The 20919-nt window shown below is 52.9% G+C and overlaps 1 protein-coding gene across 1 annotated transcript in view; it reads right to left on the bottom strand.

The window, feature by feature from the left end:
- Positions 1 to 20919, bottom strand: part of DSCAM (DS cell adhesion molecule) — a 540559-nt gene that overhangs the window by 1997 nt on the left and 517643 nt on the right. Inside the window, exons 33-34 of the mRNA XM_015593080.1 lie at positions 15951 to 16148; positions 14181 to 14483 (exon numbers count right to left, since the gene is read on the bottom strand). Of these exons, the coding sequence (XP_015448566.1) occupies positions 14181 to 14483; positions 15951 to 16148 (501 nt within the window). The remainder of the gene's footprint in view (positions 1 to 14180; positions 14484 to 15950; positions 16149 to 20919) is intronic.

The following is a 20919-nucleotide window of genomic DNA, read 5'->3' as shown; positions in this document are numbered from 1 at the left end:
ACTTGAAAAATAGCTCCTCACTCCTGTCCATCCCCACCTGATGACCCTGGTTCAAGTCTTCGATACGCCTCACGGGCCCCTGCGGTGCGTGAGCACGGTGAGGGCCCAGGCACTAGGCATACATCGAGGCCAGCAGACCCCCGGCTTGCGCTGGACCTTTTGGCATTTTTGGAACAGACGACGCTCATTCTGTAGCCTAGTATTTCCCACCTTCCTCCCTTCAAGGTGCATGCGACAGGGGTGTGTGTGCTGCCTGCCAGGATGAGCACAGGGGCCCCTCCTGGCTCTCCTGGGGGCCGAGCTCATCCTCCTGGTTCACAGGTGACTCCCCTGTGGCAGACCCACCGAGCAGCTCTGATCAGAGAATGGGCTGGGGGCACGCGGTCCAGGTAGGAGGGTGGGCAGGTGAGGGGCCCAAAGACAGTGGCTCCAGAGCTGACGACAGGCGGACAGTGAAGGGGCAGAAGGGGCCACGGGTCACGCCCTCCCGGGATTCAAGTTCAAGACACCGGGTGGACAGTGGGACCATTCGTTGTGAAAAGACGTCTAGAAGAAAGACGGTGTTTTGGTGGGAAAAGAAAATGGGTTTGGGTTCGGACTTGCTGAGCTGCTGGTGGTTGGCGGACACCCCAGAGGGCAGATCGAGGGCGCATTTTTCTTAATAATAGATCTAAGGCGTAACTCATCTCGTCATTTTCTGACTCTAAAATAACTCACGATTCTCATTTCTTTTGCTTCAAATCGTCCCTGCTTCCCTTACTGTCAATCATGCCTTCTTTGGCCAGCGCCTGTGGGGCCTTGGGTCCCGAGCAGAGTGTGGGGCTGGGGCACCGCCTGCGCCCAGCACGGCTGCCATTAACCAGCTGACGTGCCAACCAGGAACGAAAGCCGCGAGTGTTTAGACAGTGACAAACCCCAGGACCTTCGAAAATGTAAGTTTACTCAGTAAAAGGAATAGCAGTGAAGCGGAGGAAGACACTTCTCGAGGTGTGGGCGAGCTAGAAACACCACCAGGGCAGGCACGGGGAAGCACATTTAGACGCTTTAAATGAGCATAAGAATTTTCAAAATGCGATTCCCTTTCTTCAGACTTTTCCCGGGATGAGAAATGACTTTGCTTTTGGGAAATGGACCAAGTTAGTGTCCATGCCCTTGCCTTCTGCTGTCATGTCACTCGGAATTTACGAGGCAAAAAGCCACTTAGCATTTTTGTATTGGATATTTAAGGACGTCTTCATCACACCATGTGACGGTGAGTGACTCCATGATTTCACTGGGGCCGTAGCCTGTTTTCACTAAAACAGCCCCAGTGACACTTTGGGTCTGGCTCACTGAAATCAAAGGTCATTTAATTGAATGTTGGCTTCGCACAGTGAACTGGGCCAAAGGAAAGCCCAGGAACAAACACTGTGACGGGACCTGGGCCATAACACTCTCAGACGAAGAAATTACGTGACTTGGCATTCTCGTGAAAAAGGTTTTGGTAAGTCGCTGTATCTGGGCTTTGACTTAGGAAAAATGATGACACGGAGCCTGCGTTATCAACTCTAACGTTGAAGGTTCTGGTTTATCTTGTGATGTGGATTAGCCTCGTTCCTGAAAAATGAAAGTATTTCATTTTTAAAGATGAAAACTCATGTCCTGAATGCCTTTTACAAGGACACTGAAAATCATTTATCTTCATTTATGGTAGTAAATGTATTCTTTGTTTTCTCTATTGGGGGTTAATTTAAAAAACTGGAAAATTCTTTTATAGTACAAAGAACATTTTACATAGGAATCAACACTTGCCAACTGACCAAATTTTGAAATTTGTGAATTTTCATATATCCAATTTCATATATCCAAAAGTGATTATGTCTTTATTCTTAAGAGCCTAATAAGCAGATGATTATTAATTTTCTCTTGTTTATTTACATGACTATTTTTTTCAAATATTTGACAAAATGTTGATTTCGCTTACCTCCAGGATTATTTAAAAATGTAGGTCAAGAATGCCTCATGCTGTTTGAGACCCAACTAAATCCTGAACACTTGACATATTTGTAATGTGCTGCCATAGATCTGGGAATGAGTCTCTATCCCAGTGGCTCCCCACTGAATGAACAGGGCTTATCACACCCCTGAAAAGCTATCACGTCTTGGTCCCAGCTGGACGGCAGGGTGCTCAGGTCCTAGATTACGTGGAAGAAACGAGTGTGAAATCAAAAGACAAAGCCCAGGAGGACCGGCCCCGTCTGCAGCGGCTCCCACTCTCGATGTAGTGACCGAGCGCGTCGGAGTAGCTGGAAGCAGCTGGGGCGAACCAGAAACTCTGCACAATGGAAACAGCTCGGCCCGGTTTCCGCACGGGGGCTGCGTGTGTTCGCTGACCGCAGCCCGCCAAGGGTCTCCGAGCGTTCGCTGTCCCTGAGCCATCCAGTTTTTCGGGCGCAGCTTTATTAAGTGGAACGATGCTCTAATTAGCTCATTCAACAGGGTGTTTCCGGAGGAGCACGCAAAGTAGCCCTTTCGACAGTGCGAACGCTGCGAACGCGCTCTCAGTGTTCACGAGCGGACTCAGAAGAAAGCAGTGAGCGGTGGGAGGCGAGCTGGGTTTATTACGGGTTCTGTGTCCATTAACATCCCGCCCCACGAGCTCGACCAGGGACACCCGGGAGCCGGTGTTCTCTAACCGTCCTTCCATCTCGTATGTTCTTCAGACGCTTACGGACGCCGAGACAAACCACGCACTTATCGCCCCAGAAAGAGGGCGCTGACATGGAGAACCATGGTGACAGCCTGCACACTGGCGCATCTGCTGTTCTTAACCTCCTTGCTCTCCATCGGCCTGTTTCACACGGCAGAAACCAGACAATGATTCCGACGGCGATTACGAGGAGAGGTCTAAAGGAGTAAAGGTCTGGATGGCTTCGCCTGCAGTGACTCTGACTGGTGTAAATCTGGGCTCGGTTTCCTCAGTCTTGAAATTGGACTAAGAGCAGAGTCTACCAGCTAGGGCTATGGCGAGGATCCAGTTAGATAACGCATGCCAACATATACTGTCAGACGGCTGCCCGCTCAGAGGGGCTCAAGTTAGGGCTGGACACCTGCTGGGGGGTGGGCTGGGAACGCTTCTATATGCTGGTCTGTCCCAGAGGGGCTCAAGTTAGGGCTGGACACCTGCTGGGAGGGGCGAGGGGGAGGGCTGGGAACGCTTCTATATGCTGGTCTGTCTTGAGTGGGTTGGTCAGTGTTCATGCAAAAGACAGGCCCACGTCCCAGAGCGGATGTGACTGCGTTTGGAGAACGTCTCTGCAGGTGTGACTGAGGATCCGGAGATGAGATCATCTGGATTTCAGGTGGGGCCTACATCCACTGACATGTGCCTTTGTGGGAGACAGGCAGAGAGATGGGAGACACAGAGAGGTGGGGAGAAAGCCATGTGAAGATGGGGTGGAGGCTGGAGTGATGCAGCCACCGGAAGCTGGAAGAGGCGAGCAAGGGGGGCGGGCGGGGTAGGGAGCGCAGCTCTGCTGACACTTTGACTTTTCATGCTCTGGCCTCCAGGTCTGGGAGAGGATAAATTCGCGTTGTTTTAAATCATCTAGGCTGTGCTGCTTTGTTACAGCGGCCACAGGACACAAGCACCAATGCCCTTTGTCCTTGGCTGGGGACTTCACGTGGAGCATCTCTGAGCAAGTCTCCTGTTAGGGGGACGGTCGCTGCTTCCCTCAAGAACCAGATTTGTCTTTGATGGCCAATGACAGCAGCCAGCATGGTGCGGTCGACGAGGTCCCCAGCCGGTTCCCTGAGCTCGTAGGAGCCCCTTGGTGGGCTAACCTGTTATCTAAGCTTCCTCTTCTACCGAGGCCAAGCCAGAGTCACTTCTCCCAGTTCCTCTGCTCCCAGGGGAAGAGATGCCTGTCCACCAGGCAGGCCCCCAAAGGCCCCTCAGGGCCAGGCTGGAAGGGGCTGTCCTGGAGTCTCCTCTAGGAGGGAGCAGAGGCCTCTCTGTCCCCAGCCCTCCACCCTCTGCCTGCTCCACGGGGCACCACGCCCCCAGCTGATCAGCCAAGACCCTCCCGAGTCCTTCCACGCGTTTGGAAGGAGCAGTGACCAGGAGTCCAGGGTCTCTTGCTCTGAACCCCAAGTCGCCTCCGTTAGCTGCACACGCCGCTTGTCATGGGCACATGGGTGGAGCTGAAGCTTGGCCCCAGGGCTGTCTCCAGTGCAATCCGTCACGGTGGAGTTCGTGTCTATTTTCAGCGAGGATTTACACCGTCTGTTATGCAACCTCCTCCTCCTCGCTCTCCTCTCCTTCTCAGATTCTTCTTTCTCCCTCACTCTCTCTCTCTCTCTCTCTTGTTTTGTTCCCTCTGTGCTGAGACTTCCATCCATGACATAAAAGGAGTCAGATGGAGCGAGTGCACACAGGAGACGGGGAGGACGGAGCTGAGTGCAGCCCGGCGACGGGCGCACGAGCCGGGAGGGCGCCTGTGCGCGCGCTCGTGTGCATGCGTGTGTGCGCATGTGCGTTTCTACGTGTGCGGACGTGTGTGTGAGAGAGAGACAGATAGAAAGACAGAGAGGAGAGGGAAAATCGGAGGGGAATGCGACACCGAGAGGCGCAGTCGGGACGTGGGCAGGGGACGCAGGTTGGCAGAAGGACCTGGCCACACTCCGAAGCCGGGAGGAATGGCGTCTAGGACCCAACGCTCTGTCCCACGTCCCCCTTGCGCCCTGCTGACCTAACCGCCAGCTCTCCCAGCACCTCTCTGGTTAGCTAGACCTGGTCAGCTGCCTCCCCAAACCCGGCAGAAAAGCAAACACCGTGATGGCGGGCCGAGGAGTCCCAGGAGCCCCTGGGTCCTGACTGCCGTGGCTTTTAGCAGAGCATTCGTGCATCGCGAGCGGTCGCCCCCCGTGCTCTGCCCCCGAGGATGATGGCGTTCCTTGTGTCGGGGACACGGAGTGAGGGCGAGAAGTGACGGAAGCTCAGAAACCTGGAGTTTGGGGGCTGAGATGCTGGGCCAGGCTGGAGTCAGGCAGGGCTGGGAGGGATGGGGCGGGGCAGGGGTGAGTGTAGAGACGAGGAGAGAGAGATGCGGGGAGAGAGATTCAGAAAACTGAAGAGAGAAAGACAGATGGGGAGAAAGAGACAGAGGAAGAGAGAGACAGACAGGGAAGCAGGACCAGAGAGATGGAAACACACAATGCGCACACACACACACGCGCGCGCGCACACATGCACACGCAAACGCACACATGCACACACATGCGCACACGCACACACAAATGCACACATGCACACACGAGCACACACACATGCAGACACATGCACATGTGTGCACACACAATCGTGTGCATGCACACACACACGTGCACACATGTGCGTGCACATGCACACACGTGCACACACATGCACATACATGCGCACATGCACACACACAGAAGCAGAGGGAAGAACCTGGAGACGGAGAACCAGGGAGAGACGAGAACGAGAGACCAGGAGCCACGAATGGGAACGGCGCTGGAAAAGGAGCCGGCGGACTGAATCCAACGAGCGGCTGGACGGGGCCCTGGGCGGTGGCGCCGTGACGCAGACACCGATGATGGGAGGGCCCTGCCCCTTGCCGGACAATGGTGGCCGCCCTCCCTGGGGCTTCCACATCAGAGGCCTTCTCCACTTTGCCTCATCAGCCTGCAGCGTCCCCCAATACCACACGCTGCACCCCTCACCCCTGCGGCTGGAGTCCATGACTGCTTAGACCCATGCTTCGAGGAACGAGGGGCGTTCAGCCGTTATTTCAACGTCGTGCCTTATTATGGGGCGCACTGGTCCTTTTCTCATCCTTCTGTCACCGCCCTCTGGGGACCTGGTGCCACTAATATCTCTCGATGTCCAGACTGAACGAGCTGGCAGCGACTTCTCCCTCTGCCCCAACCGCTTCGCCCACTGGTGCCATGGCAACCCCTCGTCCATCGGCAGGTGCGTGCTCCGCCTGCCATCCCCCACCGACGGGCCTGCGGGCCATGGCAGAGCTGGTGCGTAAATCCGCCTCGCTTTAGCCCAAAACCAGGAGACTCCCCATCCTATCAGGAAAGAGAGCTTCCTGAAACTCTCGATATAGACGCACACTCAAAAGTCTGAAGAAAAATGGCGCAATCGGCATTGAGGCGGAACAAGGACGCACGGATGTGGAAACCCCTAACGGCTGTGCACTCCCAGAATCCATCCTCAGGCCGGGTGCCTGCGCCCGCCACGCACCCGTCAGGGAAGACGTCTGAAGTCTGGATCGGTGGCTCTCGGCCGAGGGAGACTCGCCCCAGGGGGCACGTGGCTATGCCTGAAGACATTCTGGGTTGTCACAGCTGGGGGGGGGAGGGGAGCTACTGGCTGCTAGTGACAGAGGCTGCGGATGCTGTAGGTGCCCTCCGATGCACGGGACAGCCCCCCCTCGGAGATCGAGCGTGCCGGTGAGAAACTCCAGTTTAGATGGCCATAATTTCAAGTGGGTACTTATTTCCTTTTAATTTTGCTCAAAAAAACATGGACTTCAATCAGAAGAAGGACTCGTACTCCTCAGCCTAAATTGGTCCACAAGGAGTTATGGCCTCAGCTCTTCATGGGACAAAGTGCGGGGCGGGCCCCACGGAACAGTGGCCAGAAGGCCCTTCTCCCACCTGGCCTGAGGGGTGGGAGCTCGGAACAGTGGAAACAGCACGAGTCGGAGAGTTCTGAGCTTTGCGCCCAAATCCTGCCTCTGCTGCTACATAGTTTGCATTTTAGTCAGGTGAAGGGGGCACGGTGATTTCTGAGGATACCTTTAGGTCTAAAAGACTCCTTTGTGTGCTTGAACTGCCTCACCTGTGAACACTGGTTAAGCATATCTGTGTAAGGAATTTGGGGACAAGTCTGGGACAAATAAATGTGTTTCTGGGAGCCTCAAATTCCACGCCTTCTCCTCCTCATACCCAACTCTTCATTGGTCCGTGACTCTGAAGCGTGCATGAGCTTCCATGACAAACTCGCTCGGAATGAAAGTGACTCGGAGTGCCAGGGGCTTCCATCTCCACCCGGGCCACAGAAAAAGGAACTTTCCTCGACTTCTAACAAGGTTTGCTGCCTATGCTTGCATGGAGCTGCACAGGAATGCAAAAGCAAGCAGCACGGAATGCTTACCTGAGCTTTCGCAATTTCAGTCAAAACCACACAGAGCAGATCTGCAATGATACTTCAGCATCAAAGAGCTAGTTACAGAGGGAGCGTGGAGTCCGCCCGTACCAGAGGCGGGCGAGATCTAATGCTTATTTAGTTTAATATTAATGGCGCGGCACGGTAATGAAAACTTGTAAACCAATCTCCCTCGGTAAATGAATCTTCACTCAGAACAGCAACCAGGAAAATCCCTAAATAAATAATGTGAGGTTGATATCAGCGGTCCACGCACACGAATCCTGCTCCCAGTCGTGGCTGGGACTTCAGAGGCCTCATGCATTTTTAAGAGCCTGTCGATACGACCATCCTCCTCCTCGCTGGTGAACTTTAGAATTTACACTGACGTATGAGGCAGGCGGCTGTGAGTTTCTGGCTGCTCGCGATTCTTCTGAAGTGCTTTTGAACAAAAAGCAAGATTGGAAAATCTGCCCCAACTTTGAGGGAAGCTTGGAACTGGCCAGCAGGGCCTTTGAAGCCCCCAGTGGGGAAGGGGCCCTGAGGTTCAGACAGCTCCCAGGGGGACCCACACACCGGGGACCGCTGAGGAGGAACCCTGGTTGGGTTCCTCAGCCACGAGGCCGGCAGCACCCCCTCCTGTGCATCTTGAGTCATCCCACAGCCGAGTCAGCCTGGACATGAGGCGAGCGCAGGCAGAGGAAGCGGAAGTTGTGGTGTTGAGGACAGAGAGCTGGACACTGGGGAGCAGGGGCCACGACTGGTGACGAAGACGGGACCAGCCTTTCGGGGCCTCGGAGGGTGCTGTCCTGAGAGCAGTGGGAAGCCACGCAAGGGCCTCCGACCTGGGAGGGTTGACTCCATCGCTTGGGTTTGTGGCTTGCTGCCCCCCAGTTTGGGAAACAGGCTGCATTAGAACTGGGTGCCAGCTGTATCCTCAGAGGACAACTCGGAACGATAATGGTCTTTGTTTTCTTCTAACCTATTTGTGTGTTTCCAGGACCTTCAGGTTGCGTGAGTCATGGTGACGTCTTACTGGGGTGCGTGTGTGTGTGTGGGGGGGTGCCAGTCTTCCTTAAGCTGGAGTTTTGCCTTATCTCTTTCATCTTCTTGTTTATCAGTCTGGTGTCTTCGAGACTCTGCTGGCGGTGGCTCCACACGCTATTCTCATAAGCTACGGGGTCTGCAGAAGGAGTCGCTTTCATGTATCAGCACTTCCATGTCTGTGGGCGATGCCAGTGCAGTATTTTTATAGAGATGATGTTCCATAAATACGGGCTGAGTAAATGAATGCAGTGTATTTGTGTTCTAACGGGGCCTTTCTGCAGAAGCAGTCACTGTGGCGAGCCTTTGTTTGCCATCTCCAGCACTGGCATCTAGAAGCTTCCTTCTGCTCACTCAGTGGGAACACAGGAATCTAGAAGCTTCCCTCTGCTTGCTCAATAAGACACAGACCATCACAGGTCAGGCCTCCTCCTTACCTACCCAAACCTGTGGACTCCCCAACAACCAGAGCTGAGCCCCACTCAGACATCCAGGAAAACAGTGCGCTGTCTATGGGGGTCAGAAGTCAGGAAGAGGCAGCCAGAGGGAAAGAACACACAGCCGGGGACTTGGGGACGCACGTGGCGGTAGCTGTAATAACTTGGCAAGAGCACGTGCACAGGTGAGTGGGCTCGGGCACTGTGAGCAGAGGCGGGATTGGGGGGGTGGTTGCGAAGGGCAAGCGGGCCTCGAGTTCCAAGCTTGGGACCTTTCCATCACTTTAGGTGTCCAAGGGACATCAGACAAAAAGTACAGGAGGATCCTTAAGAAGAAGAAATTGCAGATGCATCTCAGAGAGGTTTGGTTTTCTAGGAGGGAGCCAGGCAGAGCACATTTGAATATTTGCGTCCGCCCAGAGCGGGCAGTGAAGGGCTCTCCGTGGAGGTGATGCCAGTGGCCCCAGCATCCTCCTAACCTTAAATTCGTGGGCTATTTGCAAGTCTGCATGTCTGGCAGCTCTCGCTCCCAAGCTCATTCCGTCTCCCAGCTGTACGTCCTTTCTCCCCCGGGGCCCGTCTCCTTAGGATCCCTGCCCCGCTCCCTCTGCCGCATCCATCCTCGTGTCCACTGCCTCCAGGGGGGCTTCCCTGATTGTGCTCTCCAAACTACCCCTGCCAGGCTTTATCCCCTCCCCCTGATTGTCTTCCCTCCCAGCACTTCCCATGATCGGAAACTAGACTATTCGTTTATGTGATTAGAGTCTGTCTCCCTCAGGGACATAAGCGCCTTTACAGTGGGGTCTTTGGGGTCTTGTCTACCATCGTATCCTCAGCTCTGGAAGCAGGGCTGGTGATTGAATGGGCACTCAACAAACATATGCCGAGGGAACAGAAGGAAGCGGAGAGGCTGGAGGGAAGAAGCAGGGCTGTGTCTAGAAGGTGGAGGCCAGGGCAGCAGTGTGCATGTGTGTGTGTGTGTGCACGGGCATGGTGCGGGTGTGTGAATGTGTGTCCACACACGCGTGTGCGTGTGCATGCCTGTGTGCACGTGTACGTGTGTGCATGCATGTGTGCGCATGTGTAGACATCAGATACTTGTGGTGAGAGGAGACCCTTTCCACAGCTCTTGGAATAACAGTCATGGTGGAAATTCCATAACTGATTTTAGTGATGGCCAAACACAAGAGGGGCGTGCAAGCCTGAGACACATGGCCCCGCTGCCCGACCCAAGGCAGAGGGGGACGGGGGACATACTTATCTGAGAGGAATGAGTGTGACGCCTTGGATCGTGAGGTGGGGTCTGCGCCAGTTTACCTGCCAGGAGCTCAGCTCAGGTCCCCAGCTGGCGAGACAGACGCAGTGGAGTGAGGCTGAGGAGGGGCGGGTGCCGCTTGGCAGTGAAGATCTCTGGAGTCTAAGTGTGATCCAAGAGCCAACGAGAGAACCCACAGGGGAAAACCGCGTGATCACGATGAGAACTGAGATGGAGAAGGCCGGTGTGCGTCAGGGGGCGTGGCCCGAGCAGAGGTCACGGTCACGCATCCTCTGGGTCAAGGCCCCACCTCACTCTGCACGTCCTTCTCTTCAGCTACACACACACACACACACACACACACACACACACACACACACACACACACACACCCCCGGGAGAGCCTGTGGATGGCATGGGTGCACCCTGAGATTAAAACCGCAGAACTGCTTCCCGTAACCGGTTATTCAGAGAACCAACAGGCTGTCGGCAGTGGCCGTTTCCGGCTGGAAAAAGGTCAACTGCTTTCCTCGCAGAAGGGCTGACACGCACACACTTAAGGCTGGGGCCCCAGCGTGTGCCAGCTGAGCTCCGAAGGGCCTGTGCGCCCTCTGCTGCGAGCAGGTCAGGCTGTATCAGGTTGCACACTGGAAGCTTCATACTGACTTAAGTGGCTTTGTGCGATGGCATCTCTTGACTGCACTGGGCAAACATCATGAATTAAGAAGCAGCAGTAATCCAAGAACGCTGGAAACTGGCTCAAGAAGCACCTGAAACCAAGAGCAGATCCTGCGATCGATGTGCCTGGGGCCACCTTGACCAAGGTGAAGGGGCCTTTAAGCTTTCCAGCCACGTCTTAAAGGAGCAGAGTTTGTTTTCTTGCTGCGTTTTATGTTTTTAAAGATGGAAAAAACCATCCCTTATTGAAAAGAACAAAATGATTATACGCGTGGCATTTTATTTAAAATATTCAAGTCCTAAACATGCAGCAAACCCAAAATTCAGATATTATTAAACATCTAAAGTTGGTTCTGATGCCTGCCTCACGTGTGAGCTGTTCACATTCCATGAGGAGCTTCCTTTTATCCGAAAAAGAGGTTTCCTTTCGGGTCGCTAAGAGCTACAGCAGAAAACAAGCCACCTTGTTTAAAGCTGGACTGGAAGGTGAAGCGCACTTCAATGTCCTCTGGTATTTACTAGTGACTTTGAACAATGGTGATATTCTAACCAACGGGCCATTCATGTCATTGTCACAGCCGTGATATATTTGTTCATTTGATCATGTCTACTAAGCACCTACTATCTATGCCAGGCACAACGTTAGGAGTATGTGTTCGATTCCTCTAGATCATTTAAAAATGTTTTTCGAACAGTCACTCTGCTGCCAGATATCTGCTAGACGCTAGAAGAGAACTATAAGACGCATTTTCTATCTTTCTGCAGCCACAATTTGGCCAAGTTCATTGAATTTGATCCTGATTTGTAGAGCATTTAAAAGCCTGGGATTATTATGGGGGCAAAAAAAAAAATCATCAAAAAAGAGGAACTTATGGTGAGAAGATATGTAGAGCTTTCAATGACTACCCAGAGACACGCACTGACTGACACACCTACAACCACGACGGAGCACAGCGCACAGCCCAGGGAACTGCTAATTCTGACACAGCCTCCAGTCAGCAGAATAATAAATTGTAATCTTGGGTTTCATGCCTAGTGTTGAATTTAGTTGTATTACAATACAACTAGAGGCTTCCTGAAAAATGAAATATTTTTTTCTAAAAAGCATCTCAAATGGTCATTGACAATATGGTCATTGTGTGCGAGACAAAGTTTGTGGACTTAAAACAATCGTACCTAAGGTGACAAAATCGCTATAGTCTAGATGGTGTGTTAAGATGCCAGTACCTTACTGAGTTGTGATCTTTCCATCGCTCTGCTCCATCCAGGCAACAACGCCGTGAAAAAGTTCAAACTTTTTTTAACATTAATCCTACTATATGATCAAGTCATCAGAAGGCAACTCAAGGCTCTGCTTAACTTGAGGCCTGCACAGATAGGACGGTCGTGGAACCCAGGAGCTCACTTTAGGAAGGAGAAACGGTGGCCACGTACCTCGGGTGGAAGTGGAGGTTCTGAACTGGGTGATACGCAAAGGAGGCGGGTGCTTTCCAGGATGTCAGTGGCCATTCGAGGACAACAGACAAACGAAGGACTGAGCGGAGGGAGCCGGCAGCACATCTGGAGGCCAGCACTGGAGTCTCTGGGGGTCTGACAACGCGGTCAACAAGGCGACGACACACACAGCCACGGGCTGCTGTACCACATGTGTTCGTCCGCCTCACACAGACCCACACGCAGGCACCAGCGTTGTAACCGCAGAACCCGCTCGACCCGGTCCAGTCCAGAACCAGAGTTTAAACCTTGGATACGCCACTCATGAGAAACGATTATGATCCCTTAACTGCTCCCTACCCCCAGCGGAACCAAAGGACCGGTGTCCCACCACTGGAACCCGAAGGCCGGAAGCTTCCCGACGCTGTCCAGGAAGGGCAGGTGCTGAAGCCCTTTCCGTCCTGCGGGAACCCTGCATCTGGGAGACAGAGCTGAGCCTTGCCTCCTGTCTCCTTGCTGGTGGACCTCGTGGTAACAGCTTTTGTCTTTTATCCGAGGCTGAGGCCACAGTGCTGGCTTCTCCGCGCGTCCCGCCGTGAGCCCGTGCCGGGTAGCAGTGCCTCGCCCGCTGTACAGACGCAGCCCCTGCGTCGGTCTGCAGAGGCCTGGCAAGGCCAGCGCATGCCCACAGGGGCGCTTTCCCCTCTCCTGTCTTCCTCGCCCTCAGGCTGGACAGACATAAGAAGCTGCGCTGTTTGTTCTACGTTTTCCTTCATTTGCCTTGCACATAAATGCCAATAACAAAAAACTACTTGAAATAAAAACACCCATAAATAACATCTCGTGGTCTCCCCGAGGAGGTAGCAGAATAAAAATAAACGAAGCCAACATTCTTTATTGTCTGCTGGCATGGGTCTTGGCTCTGCAAGATTAGCTGCTGTACAGACAATTCCTATTTTATATATTTTTATGCATTTATAAGGCTCATTTCAGCTGGGCCTTATGCCATAAAGCCCAAGGGAATCACAGTAATTTAAAAGTGAACATAAATTTTTGAAATAGAACCAGTTCAGAAAATGAGAAAAAGAGAAATAAAACTGGATTCAACAAGAAGGAACAGGTCAGTCTACGAAGGAAAGTCTAGAGGCAGCTATTTCAGGGTAAAAAAAGTGATTTTTCAGAGAATAACTACACTGGCTCCATGGTTTGGCTTCGGTTTACGGATGTGTTTTGCCCCACACAATGGTCTGCAAGTATCTTAGCCAACACTTAAAACCTGTTGAGTGTCCTACAAAACCAAGGTTTCCGGTCTCTCCTGAGAATCTGGCTCATACTGGGTCTGTCTCTACTTGGGATCAGTTGGTGGGAGCTCGCCAGGGTCGTTTTGCTCCAGGCCGTCACTGAACTCTGGAACTGTCCACGTCCTCATCCTATTTGACCCTCGTCCATATTCTCCACTCATTGACGTGACCTGCCAGACTCTGCAGGCCTGAAGAGTTCGCAGCTCCACCCACAAGCCTAGACCACTGTCATATGCTCAAGGCAGAGACCAAACTACAGCGGACGTAACATGAGCCTGTCACTGTCCTGCTGGGTAACTCAGTAACCCAAGCCCCACGCTGGTGCATCGTGATATGGCTTTCCACAGCCCCCCGTCTTTGACACGCCTCTTGCCCAGCGGTGGGGGTCTCCCTCTCTAGAATCTGGGCCCCGTGGGCTCGGCGACTGCATGAACCACAAATGTGGCAGAAGCGACGTGTCAGTCTCCAGGCCCAGCCTTAGGAAACCGGCTATTTCTACGGTGTGTCTCTTGGGACACTGGCCCTTAGAGCAGAGTCCCCGGGATGTGGGGAAACCCAAGCCACCTCATGGAGGAGGCTGCCCAGGACCCGGCCAGCACCGACTCTCTCCCGAGGTGGCTCCTCCAGCCATGGCTGAGCCTGCCCGTCGGACACTCCGGACAGAGATGGGCTGTCCCCACGACGCCGTGACCAAATTCAGATTCACAGACAGGTGATGGTGGCCATTAGGCCAGGAGCTTCGGGGTGGCTCGCTACGTGGCGGCCCCCATGCGGAACGCCCCTGGCACAGGCCAAGGAGGGCCCTCGGGGGGTGGGGCACGCGAGGCTCGGGAAGGCGGGGTTCCCTGGGCAATGGGGCGCGCTGCCTCCCTTACCTGGCCGATGCGCCTTTGGGACCGCCATGTTCATCACTCGCCCTCCATCCTGAGGTTTGGGGGGAGACGCGGTGAACCTGCAGATCCCCGACTCTGAAGGGGTGCTGGAGGTCAGGCTGTCCGTGTACTCATTTGTCCCTGCCGTCAACTGCTCGGACGAAGTGTCTGAGATGAAGCACTCGGTGATGGTGAACTTGGCATGCCTCAGCTGCTCCTCCATCTTGGCGTGCTCGTAGGCCCTGGCCAGTTCTTCGTAGGTGGAAGAGGCACTTTCTGTGGAGACCATGCTGCTCCGTGCGCGATCTGGGCCGTGAGACAGAGCATGCGGGAGGGGGGATGGTCACTGAGGTCTGCACAGGCTAATGGCCCCCTCTGGCTGTGGCTACTGCCCCCAGGTCACTATGCGGCCAGGCAGGAGTCCTAAGTCTTTGTCTACAGGCTGCTTCTGTCACCTTGAGCCGGCTTCATAAGCCTCAGGGATGTGGATTCAGGGAACTCCATTTCCACTGAATCCTGGTAGTCAGATGCCACCAGCCTGGGACGTTGCCATAAATCGGTAATGAGCTCGCCTTAAAAAAATTAGCAGTAATGTAATGGCTAGGTGGAGAGCCAGAGGAGAGAGAGAGCAATCGGGGGGGTCGTTTTATAAACTACATAAATGTCTAGCCGATGTACTGTAGACTTAGACTAATAATTAAGAATAAAACCTCTGCTTTTCGTTAAAACAACTGGGAAGGCGGTGTAAACGACCTGCAGTGCCCACTCCCTGCTGAGACTTGCACAGCCAACTGTGGCTCCGATCCTTTGATTGGCAGGACCTGCCTGACTCTGCAGCTCAGCCCCTCCAGCCCCAGCCTGCCAAGGGAGACGTGATGAGCCTTAGAGAGGAAGCTATGGCTCTGTACAGAAATTGGCCACTGGGCAGAATGGCCTCTGATCCCTGAGACTCATCCTTTGTGTCTGCCACCTTTGTGGGGACTAGCAAACCACCAGGACAGAAAGAAGGGAACCTTGATCAGAACCTCTACATTTTAAGCTCACTAGTTTCAAAGTTTTGAAGTCACCTCTGTGGAACTCTGAGACTCTTCTAAGAGAAATAACAGCCATAAAAATAAATGTACATGGTGATACTATTTTTGAAGTATATCATCCAGAACAAAAGAAAATGAGTATTAAAATTTCCTCCAGCTATTAGGTTTAGATATAATTTCTTTTCAAAGTTTAACATAAGGGGGGAGGCAAGCCAGCTCTATTTTTAGGCCCTGTCGCCTCTCAGGGGTGAAATCTTGCTGGTTGATGGCATCGACGAGGTGACTTACCTTGTACTCAACCCCTGCGTAGTTATCACACGTGTCGGCCTATGTTCCCTACAGTGGGTGCCCTGACCTTGTCATGTAACTTCAAGTGCAGCGTCTTAATCCTGGAGATGGCAGTGGGTCAGACGCCCTCAGAGTATAATCAGAAATTATCGCAATTGTGTGGGTGGAAATTTAAAAATGTCTGATTCTCTCAGTGGGGGGGGAAGGAAGGAGAGAGCGCAGCGTGAGTCTGAGATTCAGGATTCCTGCGAAACAGATGCCTTTTGGTTCTGTTTTGAAAAAGTCCCTGGGCCCTCGATGTCACCAGTGCTGCACATCTGTGCTGGCACCTGTCAGACAGATGGCCTAACCACTTGAAAGTGACCTGGAAAGGGGCAGGTGGAGCTCGCGAAGCCAATGGTTTGGGCCCCGACCATCCCCGGGGCCGACGAGGCGGCACGCAGGGCCCTACCTGTGTCTTGCGAGGGGCTGACGCTGTAACTGTCACTCTCTTTGTCCATCGACCCCGCGGCCCTGGGCGTCGGCAGCCTCCAGTCCGTGGTGAGGGTGTGTGCTGAAATGGTGGGGTGCGGTCTGTTGAGGGTCCACTGGCTGGCGTACCGGTTTCTCGCCGTGGGCCCGGCCTTCGCATTCCTCCTGGTGGTGGGGTCTGGGAAGAGCCAAGGACAACATCTGTCTTACTCTGGAGGAGTGTGGTCGGTTGCGGTCAAGGTGTTGGGTGTGGTGCTCCCAACCCAGCGACGACCCATCCTGCAGGGCGCGTGCCTCCAGGAAGCCCTCCCTGACTATCTCTACTCATGGTCTGAGACATTGTCGTGATACTCAAGCATTTACATAAACCCCGCAGGGGAAAGAACATTCGAACGGGACTCAGGAGCCGGGAATCCGAGCCTCGCTCTCAGCTCTTAGGTTTCGTGACCTGACACACACCATTACACTTCCTGGGATGGCCGCCTTCGCCATGCGGGGAGCGCAGCCAGCAACGCTCCAACGCGCTTCCTCGCTGCAGCTCTCCTGCCCTGGGGTGTTGCCACGGGTTGAATTGTGTCTCCCCAAAAGGTATGTCCAGCTCAGACCCCTGCACCTCCGAGTGGAGTCTTACTTGGAAATAGGATCATTGTAACTAGTTAAAATGAGGTCGTACTGGAGAAGGGTGGCCCTGAATCCAGCCCGCCCGCTGTCCTATGAGAAGAAACGATGCAGGAGGGGAGGCGGCCACGGGATGACAGAGGCAGGGGCGGGAGCACCGCAGCTGTAAGCCAAGGAATGTCGGGGACCCTCTGCCACTCCCAGAAAGCAGGGGGCGGAAGGTCCCTCCCCTGCAGGTTCCAGAGAGGGCGTCGTCCGTCGCACCTTGACTGTGGCCTCTAGACCGTGGCCCTAAGGTTCCGTTCCAGGCCGCGGGTTTGTAGGCTGCTGTCGCAGCAGGGTGTCGCGGTTCTGCTTCCTCGTGTTCACTCGGGGGCCCTGAGCGGGCTGTGCTGTCATTAGCTAAGATCCAAGCTCCCAGCAGAGGGACGAGGCCTTTTTGTCCTCACTCTCTTCCATCCCTTTGCGTAGGGTAGCTTTTCTCTTTGACGGAATTGCCTGAACTTTGACAAGACTTGGATAGTCGGTGAGGAGAAGAAATGGCTCAGGGGCACCTGGACTCCCCGTGCCTGCCATCGTCCAGGGTGGAGATTTATACCCGTGTAACCCGCTGCCAGATGGCTTCATGTTCTCTAAACCCAGAACCAAAGGCAGCGAGTCGGTGAGGTGGACCAAGGTCTTAGCTCCAGTCTTTGGTGAGCTAAGCAGCACAGACGCTCCAATGGCAGCGACCATCGGGCACTGGGTGGACCACAGCCAGGGGACCTCTGCTCAGCAAGGGACACGTGATGAGCATTGCCTTTCCGGGGCTCCGTCGCCCGCGGCAGTTTTTCTGGGACTCCGGCCTGAGGGCGGCATAAGATCCTGCACAGGCCTTGTCCACCTTTGAATTCTCTCCTTCTCCAAGAGAATATCTACGCAGTCATCTCTCGACATGGCCCGGCCGCCTCCAGACGCGGCGGTCTGTGCTTGCTGTTCACCACCACTGTGGCGGTATTGAAAGAACAGAACCGAAGGGCCGCCTGTGGTGATATCACACAGACTCGTTTACGTTCCCTGGGAGCCTGCACGTCCCTCCAGGGCAGGGGCTGGCTGCTCGTCCTGAGCTCCATCTGCACAGGCTGACCCCTGGCACACATAGGTCCCTGGACTAGTACAGAGAGCCCAGGGTCACTTCATGGATGAGGCAGTGGAAGCTCAGAGAGAAGGGACACTGCTATTAAGTGATAAAAATGGAGGCCAGGAATTCACCTTTTGGTTCAGAGAGTGTCCATTAGTCGACCACGTGTCCTCAGCCTGGACACTGAAGTATTCTGATACGATGTCCACATGACACTGGCTCATTTACAATTCCGTGATGGGTCATGGGAGGCAGAAAGTGGCGAAACGACTTTCTTTTTAAATGGAGGATTTTCTGCTTTGCAAGTTATTGGACTTTGAACCTAATCCATCATTCTACAATGCTGGAAAGAAGCATTAAGACGGCAGCTAAATCGATAAATTTTAAGATTTCCTGGGTCATCAAAATGCTCCATCTTGCTGCACATTCTCCGGGGCATTGATTTTAAGACACATTTCATCCCTTACTTGCAAAATTCTGCAGAGGATTTATTGGAACTTTTTTTTTTTTTTTGCCTTGATTAGAATGTAGATGAGTTATGCTCGCATCACCAAGCTCTCTGGACAGCAAGGTATGAATGATAATTGTGTTTCTCCACAGAAATGCTGGGAGTGCGGCTCTCAAAGAGACAGAAAAACATTCTCATGGGTAGGAGGCTAGATGTCTTCCAGGCACTATTGACTTGATAAGTGGAGCTTAAATAAGTGGAGCTTGTTATTTAAATGCTAATGAATCTTTTCCAGAAAATTACCCAGGCCCTTACATAAATTTTGAGGGTTCTCATTTTTATTCTTCTCCAAGTTTCTTGCAAATACAGCTGTAGGTCAGGTTTATTTCTGGTATGGGTGTCTGTGGTGGGCAGGGGAGGTCAGCTTAACAGTGCCCTTTCAAGGGCACAATTTCCTAAACCCCCCAATCCCTCACCTGCGTTTCTTCCTATCTGCCCACCAATGGTGGGGCAGAGAGCTTCACTCCAAAAGCTCCTTTCTCAATGAGGTCACCCCACGTGGAAAGTTCCATTTTCAGGATGCACGTGTCAGCTTCTACTCAGTCAGAACTCTTTTCAAGTTAATTGGGTTCATTATCCTTTTTTTTTTCCCCTAGGTGAGGGCAGTCTTATCAGTGGCCTGATAATGTTGGAAATATAGGTCATGATATTACTTTCCTTGATCCACAGGCTGCAGTTCCGTTCTGCTCTGGGCAAAATCGCCTCAGTATGTAGAATACTTGGGTGGTTGACACATTTTTTTAAACAATCAGGTTTTGGGAGCTGTTTTGTACTTGAACTCTTCTGTATGGTAGCTCCTGAGAGAGCAGCTAAAGTAAAAACTGTGCTTTGCTTCCACGCCATAGCCTCTTCCGTGCATCTCACTAGCTAATCTACTAAGCAAATAAATGCTGGCATTTACTGCCCCTGCACGGAAAGTATTTTCTTTGGCTCCCGACATTCTAACATAAATTCAACTTAGTGATGAAACATCGTGCTTGCTAAACAGCTAACGAATTAGAGGGTAAGTGATATAAATATTTCTTGGCCTTTCAATATCGGGTCTGAACCGAATTAAGCTTCTGCCCATTGAAGCAAATTATTTTAATGATCCTGAATTTGGGATAAGAGAGGATTTTGTGGATAACAGGGTTATAAAACATGTCATGTGCACTAAGATCATGGCTGTAATGTTTTTATTCCCTGTTATTGGTTTTCCGATCTTGTAGATGCTGAGGCCTCTGCTCTTCACGATGAATGTCCCTGTTGCCCCAGAGAGGCTGAAAGGGAAGGCCTGACCATTCCCATCGCTTAATGAACAAATATTTGTCAAGGGGCTTATCATACGCCGGATGCTCCTCGCCCACACCAGGCATTTCTCCGCAGTGCCGGGTCCAGTACCGTATTTATTTTAGTCTCAATAAAAAAGATCCGATCCATGTTGTAAACTCTTCTTATTTAATGAATATGTGAAATCTATCTGGTCCCTAGATGTTCTTTACGGAGCATCCTATCTACTCAAAGGTGATGTGGACAGGTTGAGAGCGGGGGCTGTGGAGTTTGGCGGCTTGAGTTCCATCCAGTTTCGCTAGTCGCTGGCTGTGAGCTCACTGAATGTTCCCGTTTCTGTCCCCTCCAAGGCTGCGGTGACACCTCATCCACCCGTAGAGCCTTTGTGAGACGTGGCTGAGATTCACATGCTTGAGAGCTACAGGCACACAGTGCGGCGGCGGGGGGGAGGGGTGGTTGAGGATGGAGGGGATGGGGCTCAATAAGTCTTGGGGCCCAGCCCGTGATTCCTTAGTGACACACGCTGGGCAAGGGGCGGAACGCGTCCTGTTAGAGGGGAAGGTGGTGGCGGGAAGTTGGGTAGGTTCATCAGGACAGCTAGAAACTCAACTCAGAGGGCTTGACAGAACAAAACACCCATCAAAAATCCCGTGATGCGGAATACTGCTTATCAGGAGAACCGACAGGGATGGAGCGGCGTCCGGTCCTTGCCCAGGACAGCCCTGCACACACCACGGTGCTGGGCAAATGCCCTTTGCACGGATGAATGAATGAATGAATGAATGCAGGACTTCTGGGTAAATAAGACCAAAAACACCAGGTCAAGTCTGAGACTTATGACTTCACATCGATACCCGCTTGCACGTTCTGTAAGTAAAAAACATGATTAAAATTCTTCTAGGCAATGATTTCATCGGTAAGAGTCTGCAAAGCGCGCTGTGGGGACCGTGCACGTTAAAACGGACACCGCTAACTGGGGGGAGGTACGTACGTTCAGCAGATCAGTATCTCAGGAAATGAAGAACAAGGGGAGAGGAACGATGGTTGCCCAAATTCCGCTTAAGATACCAAACATCCTTTTTTTGGTCCCCTTTACTCTGATTTCAGGACTTGAGTCAGTCAGTGTTTCCAGTGTACGTGCTAAGTGCCTGCTGTGTGTCGGGGCCCGTGGCTGGAGCTGGGGGTACGGGCGTGAACAGAGTCCCAGCTTTCCAGGGTTTCCTCTCCCACGGATGGACGGGGGAGACAGGGCTGTGACGCAGCCACGACATGTGTTTTCACAGGCTGAAGGAGACAAACAGCACGTTGTTGTGATCCCTCCCTTCCTCACAATGAGAATTTGTCGCAACTCTTTGGCAAACTACTAAAATGCTTAGAAGCATAGCTTCCGGCACGCTGTCGTCTGCTGCGCAAACAACAGATTTTAGACGCTCT

Source organism: Pteropus alecto, unplaced genomic scaffold (genome assembly GCF_000325575.1).
Source record: "Pteropus alecto unplaced genomic scaffold, ASM32557v1 scaffold97, whole genome shotgun sequence".
Taxonomy (NCBI): Eukaryota; Metazoa; Chordata; class Mammalia; order Chiroptera; family Pteropodidae; genus Pteropus; species Pteropus alecto.
Note: the sequence above shows the minus strand (reverse complement) of the source record. Positions and strands in the feature narration are given on the sequence as shown.